This window comes from Prunus mume, linkage group LG6 (assembly GCF_029339155.1).
Source record: "Prunus mume cultivar Tortuosa linkage group LG6, ASM2933915v1, whole genome shotgun sequence".
NCBI lineage: Eukaryota > Viridiplantae > Streptophyta > Magnoliopsida > Rosales > Rosaceae > Prunus > Prunus mume.
The window spans coordinates 5,518,762-5,542,955 of NC_142703.1; the positions used below are offsets into that span (position 1 = coordinate 5,518,762).

The 24,194-nt window shown below is 44.0% G+C and overlaps 1 protein-coding gene and 1 pseudogene across 5 annotated transcripts; one reads left to right on the plus strand and one right to left on the minus strand.

Annotated features, from left to right (window-relative positions):
• The first annotated feature begins 858 nt into the window (after positions 1–858).
• Positions 859–6,968, plus strand: LOC107881109 (UDP-glucose flavonoid 3-O-glucosyltransferase 6 pseudogene; annotated as a pseudogene).
• LOC103336366 (TMV resistance protein N-like) lies at positions 4,675–22,833 on the minus strand. 5 transcript variants are annotated; one of them, XM_089054961.1, is made up of 7 exons: positions 21,753–22,833; positions 20,492–21,608; positions 20,102–20,380; positions 18,933–19,994; positions 18,203–18,839; positions 17,174–17,436; positions 4,675–5,097 (listed from the first exon to the last, which is right to left on the minus strand). In XM_089054961.1, exons 1-5 carry the CDS (start codon positions 22,262–22,264, stop codon positions 18,366–18,368), a joined length of 3,444 nt encoding a protein of 1,147 aa, XP_088911087.1. In that variant the 5' UTR covers positions 22,265–22,833; the 3' UTR covers positions 4,675–5,097; positions 17,174–17,436; positions 18,203–18,365. The 5 variants fall into 5 exon arrangements, with proteins under 5 accessions (XP_088911087.1, XP_088911085.1, XP_088911088.1 ...); XM_089054959.1 differs by having other exon boundaries at positions 17,103–17,436; XM_089054962.1 differs by lacking the exon at positions 4,675–5,097 and adding an exon at positions 16,387–16,562.
• Between the last annotated feature and the right edge of the window lie 1,361 nt (positions 22,834–24,194).

The following is a 24,194-nucleotide window of genomic DNA, read 5'->3' on the forward strand; positions in this document are numbered from 1 at the left end:
AAACCTTAACTTCCTTCATGATATCAGAGCAAGGCTTCACGTGTTGGGCCCAATGGCCACATGTGCACGTCACGTCACCCAATATGTGTTGTCCATGTGTTAAGCTTGAAAGTTCGATACACGTGCGGGGTCGTGTTGAGAGTATTTGTCTCACATTGAAATTAAGGGACCTAGCCTGAGTTTATAAGGAGTTGGGCTACTCCCTCCCATTGCCAATTGGTTTTGGGGTGGAACCTCAACTTCCTTCATGTACAAGGCAACGATTTCTCATGCATGGACTTACCAAACATGAGAAAGTAATTGATTTCCCGTCTCCAAGCCTCCTTTCCCATGAAATTGGCAATCAATCGGAAGGTGACACGTAGAAAAGGGAATATGCCCTAGGTTAAATACTTATGCCAATTATATCTCATTTAATTAGCTAATTATCTTGACTTAAAATGAGAATATTTTCCCTAAATCAAAGGATTTGATTGGCATCAAATCTCCTTGATACACTCTACCTCCTTATTCAAGAGAGAGAATAATTAATTATTCTCCACAAATCTTACCAAATGGACTCTATATAAAGACAAGTTTTCTACACAAATGAGGTAATTCTAAACCTAATTTCGATAACCCTAGTACAAACACAAGGCTCACGCCTCCTCTCTCTCTCTCTCTCTCTCTCTCGACTCCGGCAGACACTCCCTTTCACTCTCACCTTCGGCCGACTATCTCGCCCTCTCGACGTCCCCGGAGAGTAAACTCTATACCTTTCTGTTTTATCTACATCTCCCGAGACCATAAACTGACTTAGTCAGATCAGTCCGACTCTAAGCCTAGGCTTGCTGGATTTGTCATTGACTGTCCTGCACCTCTATGATAGACGTGGCTGATGAATTTGGGGTTCCTACGTACATCTTCTTCACGTCCAGTGCAAGGTTTCTTGGTCTCATGTTTCACCTCCAAACCCTTCATGATGAGCAGAACAAGGAATGCATTGAGTTCAAGGACTCGAACGTTGAGTTGGTTGTGCCGAGTTTTATCAACCCATTGCCTGCTGGATCAGTCTTACATGGTGTGTTTCTGGACAAGCATGGCGCCGCTGAATTCATCAACCATGCCAGAAGGTTTAGAGAAACCAAGGGTATTTTGATAAACACATTCATTGAGCTAGAATCGCATGCCCTTCACTCTATTTCCAACGATGGCAAAACTCCACCACTGTACGCAGTGGGACCCATATTGAATTTGAAGAGTGACGATAACCAAGAAGGTTCGGAAATCTTAAAGTGGCTTGATGATCAGCCTCCGTCGTTTGTAGTGTTCCTCTGCTTTCGGAGCATGGGAAGCTTTGGTGAGGACTAGGTGAGAGAGATAGCGTGCTCGCTAGAGCATAGTGAGCTTCGGTTCTTGTGGTCCCTACTGGTATATGTTCCAGAAAATTTCTATCTTCCTCCATCATACAAGGATAATAAATACGAAGAAAAATTCCTCATAACAAACATGAATATAAAAACCAGTGATCAACACCAGCGAATATGAGCATTAGACCCATCCACTTTTCATAGATAGGGTAGGAATATGAGCAAAAGTTGGGAGTTTACAAGGTTTACAAGGCAAATAGGAAAGAACTAAAAATAGGTAAAAGATAAATTTTATGCTTGACCAGCATATACCACAAGCTATAAAAATAAATAAAAACATCAGGCACCAATTTATAAAAATAAAAACAGAGCAGCAACTAATTTAGCTAATAAAACTGTTTCATATTAAGATAAGAAAAGAGGTTTACAGAAATCTTGGTAAGATTTCAGCAAATTGATGACTAGACCCTTCCTCTGGAAGAGAAATATGAACGGCCCTCTAACTATATCCTAGCATACCATCTGTATTCTAGACAAGGAACTCCCTCAACTTCATTCGTATTTAATTAACCCTGAACAAATTAACAAAAATCACAACAAAACTTACCATTTCTCCCTTTGTCGATTTGGGGCTGATTGTTATCCCAGAGAGAGAGGTGAGGCTGGAACTAGGGCTGGGAGCCTAGGATAGATCAGAGAGAGTGAGAAAGATGGAGAGAGAGCGAGAGATCGAGAGATTAAGAGAGTGAGACAGAGAGAGATTGAGAAATCAAGAGAGTGAAAGTGAGACCGAGATCGAGAGAGTGAGAGAGAGCTTGAATCAAGTGAGATCAAGATGAGATGAGAAGAATTTGGCTTGGAGAGAGCTTGAATTGAGTGAGATCGAGAGAGAGAGAGAGAGAGAGACAGAGAGCTGGGCATGGAGGAGAGTTCGTATGGGATGAGAGTCTAAGTGTGAGAGAGCGTGTATGAGACTGAGAGATTGAGGTTTGACGTTTAAGGTGAGAGAATGAAAAAAATTATACAACTTAAGGTATTTGGTACCTATCCGGTAAGGTACTAACCGGTACAAAATACTTGGTACCACTACTGTATCATACTCCCTTGCTACGGTATCGTATCATATCGTGCTCGAATCTTGCCTAATCCCAAATGAAGCGTATGAAACCGGTTTGGTACAGTATGGTTAGTGTACGATTTCAGTATTTCGGCTTTAGATGCCCAGCCCTAGCATTGAGTATAACTCGTGCTCTCAATGAAAGCACCAAATATGTTTGAGCAAATTTCCACACGGCGAATATTCTCGAGTTGATCCTTTGACCATTGATCTTCCTTCTCTCTCTTCCTCCTCGATCCGTGCAAAATAAATTAGAGTAAATAGACCACATCCAGGGGTTGTTGGCCAAAGGCCCTATAATGCCTAAGTTAGTTCGATTGGATCTTGAAAAAGATACGACAATAGCTAAAGTGGTGGAAGTTTTCTCTCATAAGGAGAGTTGGGTGGCCGGAGCTGTGTAAGAGAGATGGATAGGGTGCGGCAAAGAGAGAGTGAGAGAGTCTTGACAACAATTAACTAGGGTTTTTTCGAGTTAGAAAGAGTTACCTTGAATGTATTTATAGTGCTCCTTATATGCTAGGGTTTTGGGAGAATAATCCCTATTTGGTTAGAATTATTCTTTCCCAAAAAGATGATAGGAGTTAATCTAAGAGATTTGGTGAAAATTGGTGAGATATTTCTCTATTAAATCAAAGACAATTTCCCTAATTAAATAGGGTAATTAGTTGACCTAAGGAATATTCTTTGTCCACGTGTCGTCTTCTTATTGGCCGGTGAAATATGTGTTCCCACAAGAACCTTGTCATCAAGGAAATATTGCTTTTCCCTCACCATGGGCAACAACACGCAATGTAGTTCCCTCCATTCCTTTAAACATTATGGCCAGCGAGTCCTTTATTCTAATACTGGTGAATCGGCATTCAAACTGTCTTGACTCGTTGTGAATGAACCAGGGTTGTGAAGGGTACCCACCACCACCTAACACTCCACCAACTTGAGGACCCGTAACCCACCCCAAAAGAGCCATAAGCTGACAGTCATTGCAAACACCAAGACTAAAATTGTCTGGTCACTTGTAAAACTCCTGAAATAGACTTAGAAGGGGCTGATTAAATCGAATGGAAGCAGACCAACATTTTGCAGAATCAAGTTCATCAGCGTAGCTAAAACCTCCGACAAACACAACTGCGCGGAATTCATGCAGTGATATGGAGATGGATCTTGGATTGGGAGGTTTAGCTGCATTTGTCTTCTCTTAAATTGCTTCTTCTTTTTTTGTTATTTATTTAATGATTAAAAGAGAAAGGTCATTGCCAAAAGAGAAGTCCAAACTTGTAGAGGAGTTCCAACAAGCTTTTCACTTGCAGAGATAACAAAGGGGAGGCCAAAAAGCTTTTATGCTGATATGTTCTCCATCCACCAGCCTTGCGGAACAAGGCAACACTATTTTTCTACAACCTGAGCACCTTCTATTATCACTTGATTTCATCACCATAGCCTTCAATTAAAAGAAAGTTTGTCCGAGTTAAAATCAGAACTGTAAGATTGATATGAGCATTTTGCTTTCGTATGAACGTGAAACCAAAATAGCATTTGAAACAATTGTGATCCAATTCCTATATGAAGATATATTGAATCATAAATGTTTACACCATAATCAACCGAGCATATCCAGCCTCAAAGCGACTAGCACCAAAGGCAAACACTCATTCTTCCTTGCCGAAGGAAGACACTCTTCGAGGTGGCGGACACCTGCCGAAGCTCCCGACTACCGAAGCTCCCATTGCCGAAGCTCAGGTGCCAGACACGTGTCACCACCACAGTGACTTGCACAAAGTCCCACATCGAAACTTTGTGCAAACCTCACACTTTCACCTCCCTATAAATGGGAAATAGTACTCAAATAAAAAAGGTAACTACTTTCTCACTTTTACTGTTACTCTGCCAAAGTTACTACTCTTAGCTGATTTAAGCATCGAGAGCCTTCGGCCGGCACAACACTAGTGTTGAAGCTTAACGACTGCTTCTCCTACTTTGTCTTCTGTAGGCTCTTCCCTTACCGAAGGTCCCCACCTTCTCCCCTACTGAAAGCATTCCACTTCTCTCTTAGTTGACCTCCCAAAAAGAGCATCAACAACAGACATAGAGAGCATGATAATTGTCCCTTCCTACCTTGCACAGCACCTAAATAGGACTGACATATTCTCAAATTCAATAATAATGCACACTATTTTACAGAATTTGTTCATGTTTTGTAGAAGAGACCTCTGGAAATTGAAACAGATAAAATATTGCCATTTCTGGACTATAACGAGCTTCCATTACTTACAAAACCGAATGAAACAAATCAATTCTTCCACAGTAATAAAATATTAATCAAACCACAATGCTGAAGAGGAACTTGTGGTTGGTTCATTCTCATAACTATCGAGGTCAGCCACACCTAACTGGCCATCCAGCAGTGCACATACTCGCATTTATCAACAGGAGGGCCTCTTCCAATGTTAATGAGAACACCTTTTGGACCTAAAGCATCCATGACTTCAAAATTGACAATGTCGTTGGTCTTTTTAGCATTGATCAGAGATTCACGCAACCACCAAAATGCCACGGTTTGAGGCCAACAATTGAATAGTATTTGTAGTACTTCAAGTCTAGCTTTGCCAATTCTTCCCAAGCCGATGATGCCAACTGTTTTACCAGAGAATCGAAACAAAATTAAGAAAGGAAAACCATCACAAAAGATACAACATAAACCAATAAATAACTGATTAAAATTAAGAAAGGAAAACCATCACAAAAGATACAACATAAACCAATAAATAACATTGATAAACCACATCGGTTATGTGTAGTTTCCTGCAGTTTTTGGGAGGTGCTCGCTTTTCAAAATCTAATCATCTTAATTGCTCCACTTCTGCTAATTTTTGTTTGTAAAGCTAAAAAGCACAGTTTCTTTTGCCTCTCCTTCCTCTCTGTTACTCACTCTTCTCTTGAGAATTAACCATCCTTTCTGATTTTGTACTGAAATAAACTTAAAATTCTATATTCTCACTTACCAAACTTGCTCAAATTTTCTGTCTAGAATTAAAGTAGCAAATAAATCTTATTTCTAACCTTCTCGATATGCCTAAAGTGTAGATACATATATTATTCTTGTATGCTTTGTTGACGCAGAAAAATGGTTCGGCACTTTCCCGCGTAACTTAATGATTTCGTTTACCTTCGGTATGCTATGGCCTCGGTAGGATGTTATATCTGTAAGATAGCAAACGCTCGGTAAGTCCTAGGTATCGGTGTGGTACCAGCCGAAGGCTCTCCGATGCTTAAGTAAGTACGGATTTAGTAAGTTTGAACTACAGATCAATAGGCAATATGCCGTGAGTTCTAATTGATTACCTTCAAGCTGGGACGGTTGTCCTCTTTTATAGGCCTTGGGAGGTGTGCAATTTGTTTAGAGTTTCGATGTGGGACTCTGGATATCAATTGTGGGACCGCCACCTGTCGAAGGGAGTAAGGTTTCCCTAATGTTGCAACCGGTAGGGATGATACCGAAGGTGGATGCCGAATGCACCCATAGCCCTGGTTTGGTCCACGTGTCTGATATTCATTGGCTGTTCATTTTGGTATAAACAGGAGTCCCCCAATTCCTCTTGCGAGAGTTCTCGGAAGGGGATTTGAAGTCGTCGTCGGAAGGGAATGTTGTCCTACCGTTCAGAAGACCCATTTAATGGAAGGGCTCAACTCTGACCCTTTCGTTCTTGCTCGTTCAGAGGCTAACGTTAAGGTAGTCGAAGGTCACATCGAGGAGGCGGCGAAGGGCGTCGGCGCCGACTTCCGCGCCTCGCGTGCCGTCAGTTCCCCATAGGATGAGCAACACGTGGTGAAAGCAATGATGGCGCGCGGCGCATTAATGCACCATTTGGTTTCTCGAGGTGTACCGTTGCGAACCCTCGTCCTATAAATAGGAGTGACTCGGGAGGAGACTCACTTTGCACTTAGTGAGAAGCGAGAGCTCTGAGGCGATTTCCACGAGAGCTTTCGGTATTCAAGCGATTTCCGACGAGCGCTAACGGCAACCAGGCGATTTTCGGTACCACAAACGGTAGGAAGGGCGATTTGTGTCCGACGATATGAGGCATAGTTCGCGTTCATTTTTCAGAAGTTAAACTAAGGTACCGTTCGGCACCTTCACCTTTCTCTCTTTGCATACCTTAAGAGTTACGTCATTCCTTGGTTTGAACTAGACTGACCATAGGGTTCCATTCGGTAGTCTAGTCGCCATAGGTAGTGATGTAGGGATCGGTAGGATAGTATCCGGTATGAGCCTTAGTTTCCTTTCTTCCCTGTTTTTGTAGATGTCTGATAGCGAGTCATTCTCCGAGTGTGAGCCCAATGCGTTCGATGAGGAGTCATCGGAAGGTCTCTTTGACTCCGATGTTGAAGCGACAGGGCCTAATGCCGAGGATGGAAGTCATACCGATGTCGAGATACTCGGTGAAGGGCCCAGCTCTGTCCCAACACATGGCATCGAAAATGGGCTAATGACCGCTCCAGTGTAGTTGTCTATTGTCTATAGCGACGGCCGCCATGTGGGTCTAGGCGCCCTTTAGAAGGCGAGTGCTAGTTGCGGTCGAGGCCTCCACTTTCACCGTGGAGAGTCGGTTTGCCGAACCATCTCCCGGTGAGGTTTGGTAGTCTACCCGCAATCCTAGGGTGCCGATAGGGGTTCGAAGGAGCTAGTCTTGGCGTAGATTACAGGAGCCGCAGGGATCACCGAGAGGAGATTGCGATTTTTGGGCTGAGTACTTTATACAGATTCGGTAGGCATGAGGATCGAGTCCTACCGAATCTCTAAGCGATCCGAAGGATGGGAAGTCGTCTTCTTCACGGGCGTACTTTTGCAAGGGTGAGGCTCCCTCTGCAGCCCGCCGTTCGAGGATCATGGCGCGAGATAGGCTATGCTCCCGGCGATTCAATCCCAACCAGGGTGGCGCTAATGGGTGTAGTCACGCCTTGGCATGGTGGCGAGGAGAGCCTTGGCGATTCTCCCATCATGCAGTCACAAGTCGAAGTCCGCCGATCACGGGGTGGGTTGGGCTAATCGCTTGAAGGCTACGAGCATGGCCATTTGTCAGCGTGCCAACCTCCCGAGCGTGGAGAAGCGGCGGGTGCTTTGTCCGTGACTAGGAGTCGCCCTCGGGACATCCGTTCGTTTCCACATTCCCACCAAGTTCCAAATTGCGGTGAGGCCATCCTACCGTTCGGTAGGACTCTAGATTGTGTCATCCTTGGTAATATTAATTACATTTCCCTTTTGTGCGAGGTAAATTAAGCGGAGCGCTACTCAATCGGAATCCGTGGTCGAGAGGTGAGTGAAGGTCCTTGTCGTGGAGAGGTCTATCCGAGTTTCTCTTCACCGGCAATCTCGTCAAACCTCGGCTCGTCGACCCGAGAGTAAGCATACTTGACCATTTCGATAGTTTATGGCGTAAATGGGAAATCGACCGATTCCGTCTCGCGCGACCAGAGAGGAAAGCTGCCGAGGCAAATAGGATGAGCGAGTCCTCAAAGAGGCGCCTCATGCTCGGCATGCGGGGAAGAAAAAGGCGGCGGTGGGCGGCACCGGCGTCTTGGGAGGGTTGACCACGATGACTTAACCCTCAGCAGCGCCGTCGTCGGATGAGCGCTGAATCGGCGCATGCGAGCGGCGATCTGGTCCGTCCCGGTCGAGTATAAGCTGCGAGGTACCTCCTCCAAAGCTACGGCAAAGGCCGATCACGGTAGATCTTGATGCGGACCCGCTCTGAAGCGCGGCGACAAGCCGAGCTGTTCGAGCCATCTTCTCTGCCGAGGACGCGAAGCCCCTCCCGGTCACCTGGCACATCCTTGAAGACGGTCGGTTTGTGAACCACATGATCCTCGGTTCACAAATGGAGCTGTTCGAGATCGAGGACCTTCAAGAAGCTCGCCGGGAGGAGGCGCCACGTCTTCCGTCTTCAAGCTTCGGTAAGTGCTTAACGTTTTAACAATTTCCTGCCGTCTGCGCCCTTTCATCTAACATTTTCCTTTTTATTCGAGGCCTCAATGGATATGTGGTTGTGCGTCAAGTGAGCCATTAATGCCGCGAAAAGGCGAAGAAAGCATATGAAGACAGCAGAGCGAAGGTTGCGAAGGTGGCAAAGCCATCAAGCTCGGCGAACTTGGCGAAGGACATGCAGGTGCCGAACGGCGGTAAAGTTTATCAAGCCAAGCTCGGTGAGATGTCGGCGCGTTAGAGTTGGCGCGGCTAGTGGCAAAGGAGGCTCGGAGTCGAAGGAGGCGATCCAGGTGGCCTTTGAGGAGTCCGAGTGGGTCGGGCTTTGAGATCGAGGCTGCCGTGCGAGGCGATATGGGGGTACCGTCGGTCAACCGCAGTTTTCTACTTTGCTTGACAAGGAAGTAGGCCTAGAGATGGCGGACCTGCTCTACCGTTTCAAGCGATACAACCCGGGAAGAAGCTCAACCTCAACTTTGTTGCGATCCTCCCCTTCACGAAGGCATAACCGAAGAAATGGTCGAGGAGTACGAGGAGAGGGCGCCCGAGGAGGCCCGGCCGATCCCGAAGAATCTGCCGAAGGCAATAGGGTTCTTTGCCGAAGCCGATGAAATTGGCTGCGCTTTGACAAAGCCGTCGCTCTGCAATGATACTCAAAGGTATAGTCCTATCTCGAACGGCAGGGCGACAATCTTCTCCAAAAGCTTCTTCTCATGTCCCGCCCTTCTCTTATGTAACTTAATGCCGAGGGTATTTTTTAATGTAATTTTGATGTAATCTTGATGCCGTGAACATCTTTTGATTGAAACTCTGATGCCGTGGGCATGTTTTCTTTATATCTCGATGCCGTGGGCATCTTTTAATCGAAGTTGTTTTTAATTTCAAACTTGATTGCATCTTATTTTTGAATCGGTAAGACACTTAGGAAAATTTCTTTTTATATGCCGAGGGCTATGTAAAAATGGCACTAGCCGTTGGCCAATAAAGTTCTTTCAAGCAAAATTTCAACTAGTAGGGATTTGAGAACAACAGACGTACTTGTCGAAGGCTAAGTAACGGCTTTTAAGTACTGAAGGCTAATAAAAGCTGAAACCTTTGGTCCAATGGGTAACTAAGGTGATCCCTTCAAGTTGTCCTTCAATCGGTAGGCCAATAGCAATGCCAAAATGCGTAGTTTACTGCGACCGATGGTCTCTACCGTATCTTTTTAAAATGAAAATAGCTTAAAGGGTACAACAAAGGTTTTGAATACATGGGCCGAATGCCCTTTCACTGAAAAACTGCCGAAGGCAAAGATACAATTTGGAGTCGTTTTACAATTAAAACCCGCCCAGGCTAGGGAGCGCTATCTTGCCAAATGCTGTGAATACAGAGAAGCCGAGGGCTTTTGGGACTCTATTGTAACCATGTCGTAGGCTAGGTGGCTTCATTTAAAATAATATTTCAAATGCTCTACAATCCAAGGATGACCGAAGGTCTTTCCGTTGGAGTCTCTGAGTCGATAAGTCCCGATCATTTGGATACCGATGATTTCGTATGGTCCTTCCCGGGAAGGTCGAGGGTTCCTTCAGTAGGATTCTTGGTTGCCAGTGAGACTTTTCGCATGACCAGTCTCAGATTGAAAAGGCGGGATCGACCACAGGTCATAGTGCAGAGAGATCGTTGCTTGTAAGCCTCGTTCCGAAGGTTGGCTTGTGCTCGGCATTCTTCGAGCAGGTCGAGGCTCAAGGCAAGCACCTCCTCATTTGCTTTTGGTGTGAAAGCTTCCGTTCGGTAGGAAGGCTCTCCGACTTTTATTGGGACTATCGCTTCCGAGGCGAAAGCCATGGAGAACGGTGTTTCCCTAGTTGCCGTTCCCCAGGCTCCCTTGGCTTTGTCAAGCTACCGTTTCAATAGCTTCTTGACAATTTTATTCATTGCCTCGACCTAGCCGTTCGATTGGGGGTGAGCTAGTGAAGCAAAGAACAGGTTGATCTTGAGTCGAACGCAGAACTCTCTGAAGACTTTCGAATCGAGCGCATGCCGTTATCCGTGGCGAAGGCGTAGGGGATGCCGAATCGGCAACAAATGTTCGTCCAGACCAAATCTTCAATTCTGGCTGCCGTTATCGTTGCTAAGGCTTTGGCTTCTACCCATTTGGTGAAGTAGTCCACGGCAACCACAGCATATTTGACCTGACCCTTGCCTTCTGGCATCGGACCAATTAAATCTAACCCCCATTGGGCGAATGACCATGGGCTTACAATCGGTGAAAGTGGTTCGGCAGGAACATGAGGGACGCTACCGAACCGTTGGCATTTGTCACACTTCTTGACTAACATGTTCGCATCTTGGTGCAGAGTCGGCCAGAAATATCCCTGTCGGAAGACTTTATGTGCGAGCGATCGGGATCCCGAATGGTCACCGCAGACTCCGCTGTGGACCTCCCGAAGGATGTAGTCCCCCTGTTCCTTGGTTAGGCATTTTAGATAAGGCATCGTGTAGCCTCGCTTGTACAGAATATCGTTGATGACTGTGTATCTTGCCGATCGATAGCGGAGTTTTCGGGCTTGGGACTTATCGGTAGGAAGGGTTTCGTTTGCCAGAAAGCATAGATTGGAGACATCCATGTGTCTTCTTACCGAGCAGTACACACCTCGGCCGTGCTTGGTTGGGATAATATCTCGACCGGTACCTTCCTTCAATCTTGTCATTTATTGCGAAGCTAAATGCTAGGCGCATCGGCATGGCTGTTTTACGACTGAGGATCTGCCGTATTTCGTAGGCACTGAAATTTTCCGATGGTTGGTGAGTGCCGATAGGTAGGCTAACATAGAGCATCATTAGCTGCGAACTCTGCGTTATCGATTCACTATAAGGTGGAGTCACGTGAATCTTGATCGCCGGCGCTCATGCTCTTGGCTGGTCGAAGGCCGGCCAAGAGAGCCTCGTACTCTGCCTCGTTATTGGAGATCCAGAAGTTGAATCGGAGGGCATATTCGACTTTGCCACCATCCGGAGTGGTTAACACCAAGCCGACACCACAACCTTGTTGGTTTGCCGAGCCATCCACGTGCAGAATCCGAGAGGCGGAAGTGTCGAGCGCTCGGCATCCATTCCCTCTGTGCGGCAAGGATAGCGCTCGGAAATGGTGATTCCGATAGTGTAGGTGTGAGCTCGGAGATGAAGTCGGCGACGGCTGACCTTTTACGCAAGCCTTGGCAGGCGTATGTCAAATTCTCCCAACTCGATTGCCCACTTGACCAATCGGCCCGGCGTTTCGGCTTTTGGAGTACTGCCGAAGAGGCTGTTTGTCGAGCGGTGATCTCGTGCGCTGGAAGTATGGCGAAGCCTTGGCGCCGAGACCACGAGGCGGTGCTAACTTCTCTAAGGGTGGGTATCGAAGCTCTGCGGTTGGAGTGCCTTGCTGACATAGAAAATCGGTAGCTCTACTTTCTCGGCTTCCGTATCAATGCTGAGCTAACGGCAATGTTGGATACCGAAAGGTATAGGAGTAGTACTTCTCCTGGGAGCGGTTTCGATAATAGCGGTGCCTGGCTCATGTAGTTCTTCAAGTTTTGAAATGCCTGGTCGCATTCGGGAGTCCATGCGATATGATGTTTGCCCCCTTTCAAAGCTTTGAAGAACGGCACGCACTTGTCGGTGGCCTTGGAGATGAAGCGTGTCAGGGCGGCGACACGTCCGTAAGGCTTTGAATGTCCTTCTGTGTCTTCGGCATTTCCATGTCTATTATGGCTTTGATTTTCTTGGGATTAACCTCGATTCCCCTTTGGCTGATCATGAATCCGAGAAATTTACCGGAAGATACACCATTCGGTAGTCCTTTAGTATACCGAACATGAGGGCCAGGTTTTCCAGATGCCCTCCTACCGTTCGGCTTTTCACCAACATGTCGTCGACATATATCTCCATGATGCCGCCGATGTGCTTGGCAAAAATCCGGTTGACGAGCCGTTGATAAGTTGCCCCGCGTTCTTGGGCGAAAGGCATGGCGTTATAACAGTACAAACCGCGGTCGGTGATGAATGCCGTATGCTCTCTATCGGCAAGGTCCATGAAGATCTGGTTGTATCCGAATATGCATCCATGAAGTGGCGGCTCGTGTCCGCGGTGGCGTCGACAAGTGGTCGATTCTCGTAGAAGCGTCGCCGGACGAGGCCTTGTTCAGTCGGTATAGTCCTAACAAATCCGCCATCCTCGGTGGTTTTCGAACCATGGTGAGTTCGCAAGCGAGACGAGTGCGTAGCTTCCTTGATAAAGCCGATGGCCTTAAGCTTGTCAACCGGCCGCGCATCGCCTCGTGCCGTTCGGCATCATATGGCGGCGCTTCATCGACCGATTTGTGGCGGCGGAGATCTTGAGCTTGTGGTGATGGCGTCGGGTGATATATCGGGCATGTCGTCGTAAGACGGCGAAGACCTCCGCTGTTGCGTAAGAAGTCGATGAAGCTGTCCTCGGAGGTCGGGATCTAAGTGGTGCGATTTTACACACGATCGGGAAAATCCTCGTTCGGGACCACGGTCTCGAGTTCTTGACGGTGTGCTACCGGCGTTGGAGTTTCCTCCACAGAGTCGTCAATGGGCCGCTACCGTTCGGTAGTCCCCGCAGTCATGGCTTCCATTGGCGGCTTACAAGCTACCGACTTAAAGGTGTGGCATAGCGTCCGTCAGTCACCGGATGACCCCGTGCCGTTGCGTGTAGGGAACTTCATCGACAACATGTGGGGATAAGTGGGCTTTGATCTGGTAAGTGTCGTCGCCCTATGATGGCGTTATCGCCATTGGGAGTCGACAATGAGGAATTGGTCGTAGGTCATTGTCTTCACAGAAGCGGGCGAAAGCGATGGGCGTCTGCCGACTAGTTGGACGGATCCCGAAAAAGCGAGGAGGTGTTATTTGCCGATTAACCATGCGTCGGCAATTCCGATCCTTGAGCGCATCGGCAAAAATTACGTTCACGAACTCGGTGTCGATTAGCACCGACCTACATCGTAGTCGGTGATCTCGGCCGAATGATCATTGGGTCATCGTGGGGTAAATGATCCCTTCCTCCTCTTCTTCACTTTGAATGTGATGGGCTCCACCCCACCTTGGGACCTTCTGCACCGATCGTCCTCTATACGAAGACACAGGGGTAGTGGCGCACGCACATATTGTTTCATTGAGCGGTTGGAGGGTCCCGCGAGTGGGGCCTCCGTGATAGTCTTGTCGTGTTGATCTGCCGATTCGCGTTCGGTCTTTGGGGCTGTGGTGGCTGGCGATATAATGATCGGCTTTCCTTCCGAATCGAGGCGCTCAGCGATCTTCCTCGGACTAATGTAGTCTTGGTGTTGTGGTATTACTGCTGGTGGTATCGGCGAAATTTGCGATGTCGTTATCCTGCCGATTGGGCTTTCGGTTCGGTGGCGGGATTTGGTCATGCTCGTTCATCGAGCGGTCTCCTATGTTGTGTTCGATGGGTGAAGACTTCACAGGCACGATCGTGATTGATAGCGGCGCCGCGGTGGTAATTCGACCGTATATCCGCGCCCTTTCTTGAGTTTCCACTGGCGGCCGTCACGGTCGTCCTTCCGTTATTCCTGCCGAAGAATCGTCGATTCACCGGATAACTCTTGGTTATTGACTCCTCCTTCCGAGCGAAGGCCGGGTTTGGAGTTGAAATATTCGCCTTCGTATGAGCTGCCGCCTACTTCATCAACTCGTCGTATATGCGCGATTACTCACGTGCAGTACCGGAAATGAGAGGACCGAAAGCCACTCTTGAAGGCACCGTAGGCTGCCTATCGTCCGCCGGGACACCTCAGTACTCGTGGTGAAGCGTGTTGCGTACTCCGTAGGTTCGTCTTCTCTTTGCGAATCGTATGCGGATCATCGGCGAGTACAAGCGATCCGTCTGGATCATAAAGTGGTTGAAGAAAATGCTGCTTGATTCGTCGGAGAGTCTACCATCCACGGCTCGAGGCGGTAGAACGATTCGGGCGGCTTGGTGAGGATGATGGGAGCAGTGAGCATTGCCCCTCGTCGTGAGGCCCTTGCATCCAGCTGCGATTGGAAGGAGTGAAGGTGCGTCAAAAGGTCCTCCATGCGGTATAAAATGGTATAAGCAGCAGTGCACCTCCTCTGTCGGACTTCTTGATGCACTCGGTAAAGGGTCTGGCCAAAGTTTTCCCGATCGAGGGACTTGGGGTAGGTTTGGTCGTCTTCCATCTTCTGGATTCTCTGGAAGCGAGGCGGATAGCGGGGTCTCGACTCGGGACCTCCTCGGGCGAAGTCTTGGAAGTTCTCCTCGGACTTAGTGGTTTTGCCTTGAATACTCGGGGGAGTTTCAGAACAATAGTTTGATTCGGTGCCCTTGGTGGGGACGTACTCATCATCAGATTCCATTCCGAATCCAAACCTTGGACCTTCCTAAGGGGCGATTTATCTCCTAGGACCTTCATCAGTGAGTCCCGCAGCGGGCATTCACCTTGATTGGGGACCTATGCCGTTCGGCATCCTTCTGTCATTGATCCGATGGCGACAATCGGTGTACACCTTCTTGATGCGTGAGGCTGGTCTGTGGAGTTGGGACCACCAACTGTTTGGAGGCGCAGGCGTTGCCTTTGCCCCCTCTTTCCCTTCCTCTGCCGACCGGTCTGCGGACTACAGGAAGACTTCGGTAGCTGAATGCTCTGTGTTTCCTGCTGGTTAGCGATCGCCGTGTTTCTTCTACTTTGGGCGAGAGGAGATTGTTATGTTCTTGGAGTTTAGCCATTTCCCTCCGAAGGGAGGTCATTTGAGCGAAGCTCACGCCGACCGTGGTCTGAAGCTGGAGGATTACGAAGGAGGTGCTAGAGTGCGTGCGGGCTTGCTCCACTTGGTGTACCGTCGGTAATCCATCCTCCGATAGGAACTGTAGTCTGAAGTGGTTCCCATTACATTTTTTTTAGGAATTGTAGGTTGATTGTTATCGTTTCCCACAGACGGCGCCAAACTATTGACGCAGAAAAATGGTTCGGCACTTTCGCGTAACTTAATGATTTCGTTTACCTTGGTATGTTATGGCCTCGGTAGGATGTTATACCTGTAAGATAGCAAACGCTCGGTAAGTTCTAGGTACCGGTGTGGTGCCGAAAACTCTCAATGCTTAAGTAAGTCTGGATTTAGTAAGTTTGAACTACAAATCAATAGGCGTATCTGTGAGTTACGATTGATTACCTTGGTGGGACGGTTGTCCTCTTTTATAGGCCTTGGGAGGTGTGCAATTTGTTTAGAGTTTCGATGTGGGACTCTTGACATCAATTGTGGGACCGCCACCTGTCGAAGGGAGTGAGGTTGCCCTAATGTTGCAACCGGTAGGGATGATACCGAAGGTGGATGCCGAATGCACCCATAGCCCTGGTTTGGTCCACGTGTCTGATATTCATTGGCTTTTCATTTTGGTATAAACATTCTTCATTAGCCTAGTTATTCTCATTAGTAACCTTCAAACATTCTTTCATTTTGCTAAGAATTTTATTTTCCTTTTTTTGGGTCAGAAGCTCAGAATTATACTAACATTTTTAGCAATAGTTTGATAATACAGCATAGAAAGGTTGCTCTGGAAATGTTATTTTACTCGAGGGCTATATGAAGTAAATGATCTAACACATTGAAATTAACAGGTTAATTTAAGTCATAAATAAATAAATAAAAAGCAAGGACCATCCACTCAGAATCAGAATATATCTCGAATGTAGGGGTGGGCACGGTGCGATATGGTACGGTATTGAGCCTATACCGCTATCGATATCGGAAATTTAAATCGATATGGTACGGTATGGGATTATGGTTTGTCAAAATTGGTACCGTACCATACCGTGCCAAATCGGTATCGGTACAATTTCGGTACCAAAATGACACAACTAAAAAATGAACCAATTCAATATTCAACATATTCATTCACCAAAATAAGTGATGCATAAGTTACAAATTCAAAGATTCAACATATTCAATATCCAAATCAACCAAATCAATATTTATCCATCAACACATATTCATCAAATTCAAATGGTTACAACGCATGCCTGATGGCTTGCAAACCAAAATAGTTAAAATCCAAATGGTGAATGAGAATTTTCGAGTCCTATGAAGCTCCATACCTAATAACAAAGCTTAGTCAATTTTTATGATGCATACATGGAAATTTATGCTAATATACAGTCAATGAAAGAAACCATATACATGAAACATCTTTTAATTATCAAATGAATCAAAAATTATATTTTAGTACTATTTGGTACGGTACGGTATTGACCGGTATCAAAATCTTGATACCGCTACCATACCATACTCTATTGGTACGGTATGGTACAGTACCAAATATCTCTCAATACCAAATGAAACGGTATAAAATCGGTATGGTACAATACGGTTAGGGTACAGTTTCGGTATTTCGGTTTAAGATGCCCACCCCTACTCGAATGTAGTAAAAGGACAAACAATTTAGGAAAACACCAATACAAGAGGTAAGTGCAGAAGGAAAACTGATGTCCTGGAAGCAGAGCACAAGTTAAAACTATAGCATACACTTGAGAAACTATCCATGTTAATTAACACATTGGTTGAGGTAGCTATATCCAGGCTTAGTTAATTATCACAACTTGAAGTTAAAGAAAATCTCAAATTTGGGGATGACATACCACATGTGGACTTGAACCTACAGAAGAAACCATTTAAGCAGAATAAGATACCTCCCACCCAAGTTACTAACCATTTCAGCAGAAACCATCCAGCGATGCACAGTGCACACACTCAGGTTCATCAACATGAAGGCCTCTTCCAATGCTAATGAGAACACCCTTCGGACCCAACACATCAATGACTTCAAAATCGACAATGTCATTGGTCTCCTCAGAAGTGATCAGAGTTCACACAGCAACCAACTCCACGGAACTTGGATAGTAATCCCAGTACTTCAACTCTGGCTTTGCCAATTCTTCCTAAGCCAATAATGCCAACTGTTTTTCCAGAGAACTGAAACGAAATTAAGAAAGGAAAATCATTATAAAAGATACAACATAAGCAATTAGCAACGAAAATAAGCTGATTTTGCTTAACCCCATTAGGCTATGTCCAGCACCTATCAAAATTTAATTATGTTAATTGCTCCACTCCTGCTAATTTTTGTTGTAAAGCTAAAACTCAGTTCCTTTTGCCTCTCCTTCTCTGTTATTCTCTCTTTCCTTATGAACTTACCACCTCTCCTTTCCTTTCCTGATTTTCTATCGAAATAAATTTAAATAACAGCAAAGATGCAAATTTACATGCCTACTGCAAAATCCAAAAGCAGCAATGAGCAAGCATAATAATGCAGCAAATTTCCTTCACTCACATTCCTTTAGAAACTCCAAGGAAAACGGCTGATTCAATATCAGGCCTACACTTGTCCATATCTCCATATTCCTTGTAAATAACCTTAGCTCTAGAGAAATCTACAGAAGCTGTATATAATAGGAAATACTATACTCATTTCAATATAGTGGAAACAGAGGAAATATACTTAAAATAATTACAATTCTCTCTGCCTCTTATTCTTTCATCCTTTTCTCCTAGATTTTTCACACACATTCTTTCGTCATTATTAACTGTTTTCCCCTTTTTTTCTTTTGGCCAGAAGACTCGGAACAATACTAACATTTTCCACACATTATATCACTATAGCAACAGTTTGGTAGCACAGCATTATGATACACTCAAAAGAAAGAGCTCAAAAGAAAACTGGAAAGAAAAGGTGACTTACTGAGATGAATGCTGAGAACTGACATCACTGAATGATTGAACCAAGCACAAAATAATATAGACTTTGTTGAATCTTTTGCTGATTGGCTCAAAATCCCAGTCCCACAGTCCACTACTACCAATTGGGCCTGTCTGGTGGTGACAGCATGCATAAAGTGCTGATTTCAAATTGGGCTTGGGATTTTGAGTATTCCACTGAATTCTTCCAAATCTCTCTCGTACAGCAAACGGGCCCCACATTCCTTTATATTCGAGCTTGTTTTGAGTCTGTTGGAAGATTTGTTCGCACAATAATGTACTTCGAATGAAAACCGATGACTGCTCAAGGCATTCCTGAGGCCGGGATGATGGCGAGACAAATAAAAAAAACAAAGGTGTTGTGACCTAAGATGCCCGACTCTAAAAGTCGCCAACGGACCCCGCAAACATTGAATTTTGAAATAATCATATCCAACAAGGGCGGTTTGATTCCGCAAATATTCAGAATCTTCAAAAACAACACATAAAGCAATCCCAGCCCAGTCGCTGCTACACGATGATTGTGGAGGTGGAGGTAAAGGCAGCTCCACAGTTATTGAATCTCCCACACTTTGATTACTGAACCACTCTGGAATTTCACTTCCAGGCCATACAATTTCCTGTACCAAAAGAATTGCCATTATATTAATTTATTGCAGTAATAAAAGAAAGTCATGGTATGTAATGTATTCATTCAACGAGAGAGAGAGTACCTCAGGGTAAGAGTTAGGGGCCAATCTCATTATCATTGCAAATATTCTATTAATCCATCCTTCTTCTTCAGCCAATCTGAAGCAATTATGACAACTAAACGCAAAATCATACACATTAGCTCCCCTCAAATTTGATGGATCTGACAACCTTCTTAAGGAAGTACAGTCGTCTACATTTACGAGTAAGTTTTCACTTGACGGAAGATCTGGCAATTGCTGAAGCCTGTTGCACAAACTCAAGCCAAGATACCTAAGCTTAGAAAGGAATCTAATGCTCGCGGGAAGGCTAAAGAAATTGTTTCCACTAAGTACTAAATGTTCTAAAGAATACAAGCAGCAGCCAATATAATCGGGAATGACTCCTTCACCAATATTACAACCGCTTAGATCTAAAGCTGTCAATGAGAATAAACCATTTAGGGAAGACAGCACCAAACCCAAAGGGTCAGGTGCAGGATCAGGGTGACTCTTTCTAATTCTAAACCATGCACTGCCATCCCTTGAAGTTGATGATCGATGTAAGGATAGATATTTGTTACTTTTCATAACAACAAGCAGCTCTCTCATAGCACTTTCACTTAATTCAAGCTCCTCTAAACACTCCATCTCCCCTGGCAGTTTGACAAGTTTTGAGGATCTTTGCATATAGAGTATTTGACCGGAGAGCCTTTTGTGACTGTACATACACTCTACAGCGAGGCCAACCAGACCTTCAATTGATGAAGGTATTCGCTCAACAGCAGTACCATTTAAAATGAGCTTGAACAAATTTTTCATATGTCCCTCAAATTCCGGAAGTTTTTTCACTTTTGAGCAGCCACAAAGACTGAAATATTCAAGAGAATCCATTTCCACTTCACTTGGGAGACTCTTGATATTTTTACAGTCACTAAGGTCCAAACGTTGTAACCTTTTCAGAACTGCGATAGACCCGTGGACCTCAATTAAATTCGTACAACTTTTCAGATTCAGTTCCTCAAGAATAGGAACACGTGTGAAATCTGGGGTACTGGCTAATTTATGAGAGTAACTAAGATCAATATATTTCAACTTTGGGAAGTCCTGTACGGTACATAAAAGTTGTAGACAGATAAGTATCAAAAAACCTCACAAGCTAAACCAGTTACTTCAAAAAAGAATTATAAAATGCCATATTTCTATACTATTACCTTTGCTCCATCCCAAAGCCGGACAAGTTTGCTATGAGGCATCTCTAGTTTAACAAGGAAGCGTGGGTGAAATTTTGGTGTGAGTGATTTGGAAAGATACCAGCTCCAACGAATAATTCTTAACGAATTTGGAAGAACTTTGGGGCCCGAAGAAAAGATCACATTATCAAATTCAAGAAGCCTCAATTTGGGCATCTTAGAGAAGGCTTTATTACAATTCCAGTGTACCACTTCTGATTTTGGCAAACGTAAGACTATGGCTTCAATTGCGGATGTTCCCTATAATTAAGAAAAACAAAAATTAGTTGCACATTCGAGTCTATAATATCGTTTTAGAAGAAATGACATATATTATCTTCTAAACTTAGTATTTTCTACATAACTTCTTACCGAATTGTGCATGAATACATGAGAAATGTTATCGGGATGCCACAAACAACTGTGTTTACCAGGCTCATCGACAGACTCTTGACGAACAATTTCCCATGCCATTTCTTGTATCAAATCATGCATCTCAACAGTGTCACTACGATCATAGTTTTTTTTAATAGTTAAGAGAGATTTCTCAATAAGAATATCCATCCCAATAAGACTGGAAATGTCCCAGATACTGTCTAGTATTTCAATTATTTTCTCTTTATCCTTCCCTTTATGGAAACATGCAACATGGAGAAAAATTTTCTTCTCCATCTCTTCTAGTCCATCATAACTTACTTTGAGTGAATGAAAAACTGTTGGATTAGGAATTTTCTCTACATTATGCAACATACTATTCCATGCATCTTGATCTCTCGTATACAAAAAAGACCCCAAAGTTTTAAGAGCTAATGGAAGGCCTTTGGCACAATGTAGGACACGCTGAGACAGTTTTAGAAAACCTTCTGCAGGCTGATTTTTCTTAAAGGCATGTCGACTAAAGAGCTTAAGAGCTTGTCCATTGTTTAATACCTCGACCTTATGTCGTATCGCTATATCATGCTGAACTAGTAGACGCTCATTTCTAGTTGTGATGATAATTCTACTCCCTACACCAAACCAAGTTTTCTCTCCAACCAGTTTTTCTAGTTGGTTTAATTGATCCACATCATCGAGGATGAGAAGAACCTTTTTATTCCATAAACATTTCTTAGTGAACAATATTCCCGACTCTTCATCCCAAACTCCTACTTCTTCCTTCAAGATTGGGAAAAGAAGTTGTCTTTGTAGAGCAACTAGTGTACCATGTTTTGCAGAAACCTCACTCACATCAGATAGAAATGAACTAAGTTCAAAATGAGGGGAAATTTTCTCAAAAACTAGCTTAGCAAGGGTTGTTTTGCCTACCCCGCCCATCCCCCATATCCCTATAAAGCGAACGTCATTTTCTTCGGGAGCTAAGTGCAAACGTAGTTGCTCAAGCGCAAAATCAATTCCGACTAAATTTTCTGGAGAACCTGACAACATGAATGTTGGATGCACTTTCGTCCACACACATTTGACAATATTTTTTATAAGCTCTGCTTCCGATCTACAAGGAAGAAAAATAAAATAACCATTAATCCATAAATACAACATCCAATGTTGTTGCATTAAAGCAAGAACTGAAACGTAAAATCCAAGTAGGATTCGTGGTAAGACACAAGAAATTAGTTGTTCATGCATGCATGCTTACTTATAATTCTTTGAATCTAAGCCAGAGAGATTGGCAACTTCTCTTAAAGCAGCTCTCCACCGCTTCACCTTCTCTGATTCTTCACTAAACCTTTCTTCATGCTTAGTGAAGGCTTCCGCAAATTTCCCCTTTTGGTTTCGTACATCGGAAGGATCCACGTCATAAAAGATTGGCAGAATTCTCTTGGTGTCTTCCATGCATTCAAGAATCTTTGAGAGTTCATCCAAGCACCAAGTGGAAGAAGCGTAATTTGGGGAGAGAACAATGATGGCAAGATGTGATTCTTTGATTGCGGTCAACAGCTCCGGAGAAATAGTTGCTCCTATTTCAAGGTCTCGGTCGTCCTTGAACGTTTTTATTGTTTGCCGGTACCGCAATTCGTGGTCTAAATGAGACATAAAACCCCTGCGAGTGTCTGCACCCCTGAAACTCTGAAAAACATCATGTTTCCATCGAGGAGGAGCCGATTCAGCTGAAAGAGATGCAGAGGCTCTTTGGGTGCTCAAGGCCATTGGAAAAGACGGTTCCTCAAAATCTGGCTTTGAACACACTCAGTAGAAACATAGAAAGAAGATGGTATAGTGCTAGCTTTAATTTTTCTTTTGGTAATTGAAAATGTATTAAGCAAAAGAGAATAAAGAAAACAAACTACAGATCAATGAAAAGGAAATGTCAACTGTGGACAATAAGCTCAGCAGACCACCAAAACAATCACAAAGCCAGAGAATTTGCAGGAAAAGAACGTACCCAACCAAAAACAAGATGCAAAATTGACTGTCTGCAGACAAATAGAAAACAACACACAGAAAATAATCAATTCGAAAGTTGTAGGAGTAGATGAAATAGAGAACGAAAATACTTGCCTTATTTTTCTGTCGATCACTATTTAACACGGTACATGTATGCAAAAAAATAATTCAGAACTTTTAGTCACCCTTGTAGTAAAGAGGCACTATGGAGACAACAAAGATGCGCTAATGGGAATAACAAAGAGGCACTATGAGAGGAATGGGCTATTATTGAATAAATGTTTTGAAAATGTTTATTTTAGCACAAACCCAAAAATAATTAATAAAAACACAATAGAGATAATGAAAGCAGGGTAGGGGACGTAGGAAAGGAAATAATGGAAGAGAGAGAGAGAGACAAAGACAGAGAGATGGAAAACCCTGTGTCCGCGTGGTGGTGTTGACCAAAGAAAACCACACACAGTTTAACTATCATCATCATAGCACAAGCCATTAAAGAATCAAACCAGAGAGCCAAAAGACAGGGCAAGAAATTGAAGAAAAAACAAGGAAATCCTAAAGAAAGAGCTGAACACGTCCAATACCCACAAAAGTCAAGGAAAAAAGAAAGGAAAAACGTGTACTACCTAAGTGTTATGAACTTCTAAGCAAGTTACCATTTTTTATTTTTTATTTTTTAATAAAAGAAAACTGTTCCCATCTTTTGTTTTTATTTCACTAAAGAGGACGTTGTACCACCTCCCACTGTTTTTCTTTTTATTTTTTGACAAAGTAATATTCTAAACCACTCAAATGTACGATGAGGAAATCGAACTTATATGCCCACTCTGACACTTTTTATTTTACTCAAATATATGAAGAGGAAAATTGAACTTAGGTGCATAATCCGACAATTTTAATTTTAAAACATATATGCACGCAGCTGTGTAGTTAGAGAACGAAAATACTTGCCTTATTTTTCTGTCAATCACAATTTAACACGGTACATGTATGCAAAAAAATAATTCAGAACTTGTAGTCACCCTTGTAGTAAAGAGGCATTATGGAGACAACAAAGATGCACTAATGGGGATAACAAAGAGGCAATATGAGAGGAATGGGCAATTATTGAATAAATGTTTTGAAAATGTTTATTTTAGCACAACCCAAAAATAATTAATGAAAACACAATAGAGATAATGAAAGCAGGGTAGGGGACGTAGGAAAGGAAATAATGGAAGAGAGAGAGAGAGAGAGAGAGAGAGAGAGACAGAGAGATGGAAAACTCTGTCCGCGTGGTGGTGTTGACCAAAGAAAACCACACACGGTTTCAATTGGAATCTAAGTCAATAAGAAAGTTTAACTATCATCATCATAGTACAAACCATTAAAGAATCAAACCAGAGAGCCCAAAGACAGGGCAAGAAATTGAAGAAAAAACAAGATTCCAAAGAAAGAGCTGAACACGTCCAATACCCACACAAAAGGTCAACGAAAAACGTGACTACCAAACTGTTACAAACTTCTAAGTAAGTTACCAATTTTTTTTTTAAAGAAAACTATCCCCATCTTTCGTTTTTATTTCTCTGAAGAGGATGTTGTGCCACCTACTCCCACTGTTTTTGTTTTTATTTTTTGACAAAGTAATATTCTAAACTACTCAAATGTACGATTAGGAAATCGAACTCATGTGCCCACCCCGACACTTTTTATT

Excerpts from the sequence above, each read along its gene's own strand:
- LOC103336366 (XM_089054961.1), bottom strand. The coding sequence starts at position 22,264 with ATGGCCTTGAGCACCCAAAGAGCCTCTGCATCTCTTTCAGCTGAATCG. Across the intron at positions 20,381-20,491 it reads ATGTATTCATGCACAATTCG|GGAACATCCGCAATTGAAGC; the intron begins GTAAGAAGTTAT and ends TCTTAATTATAG. Across the intron at positions 19,995-20,101 it reads GGCTTTGGGATGGAGCAAAG|GACTTCCCAAAGTTGAAATA; the intron begins GTAATAGTATAG and ends TGTACCGTACAG.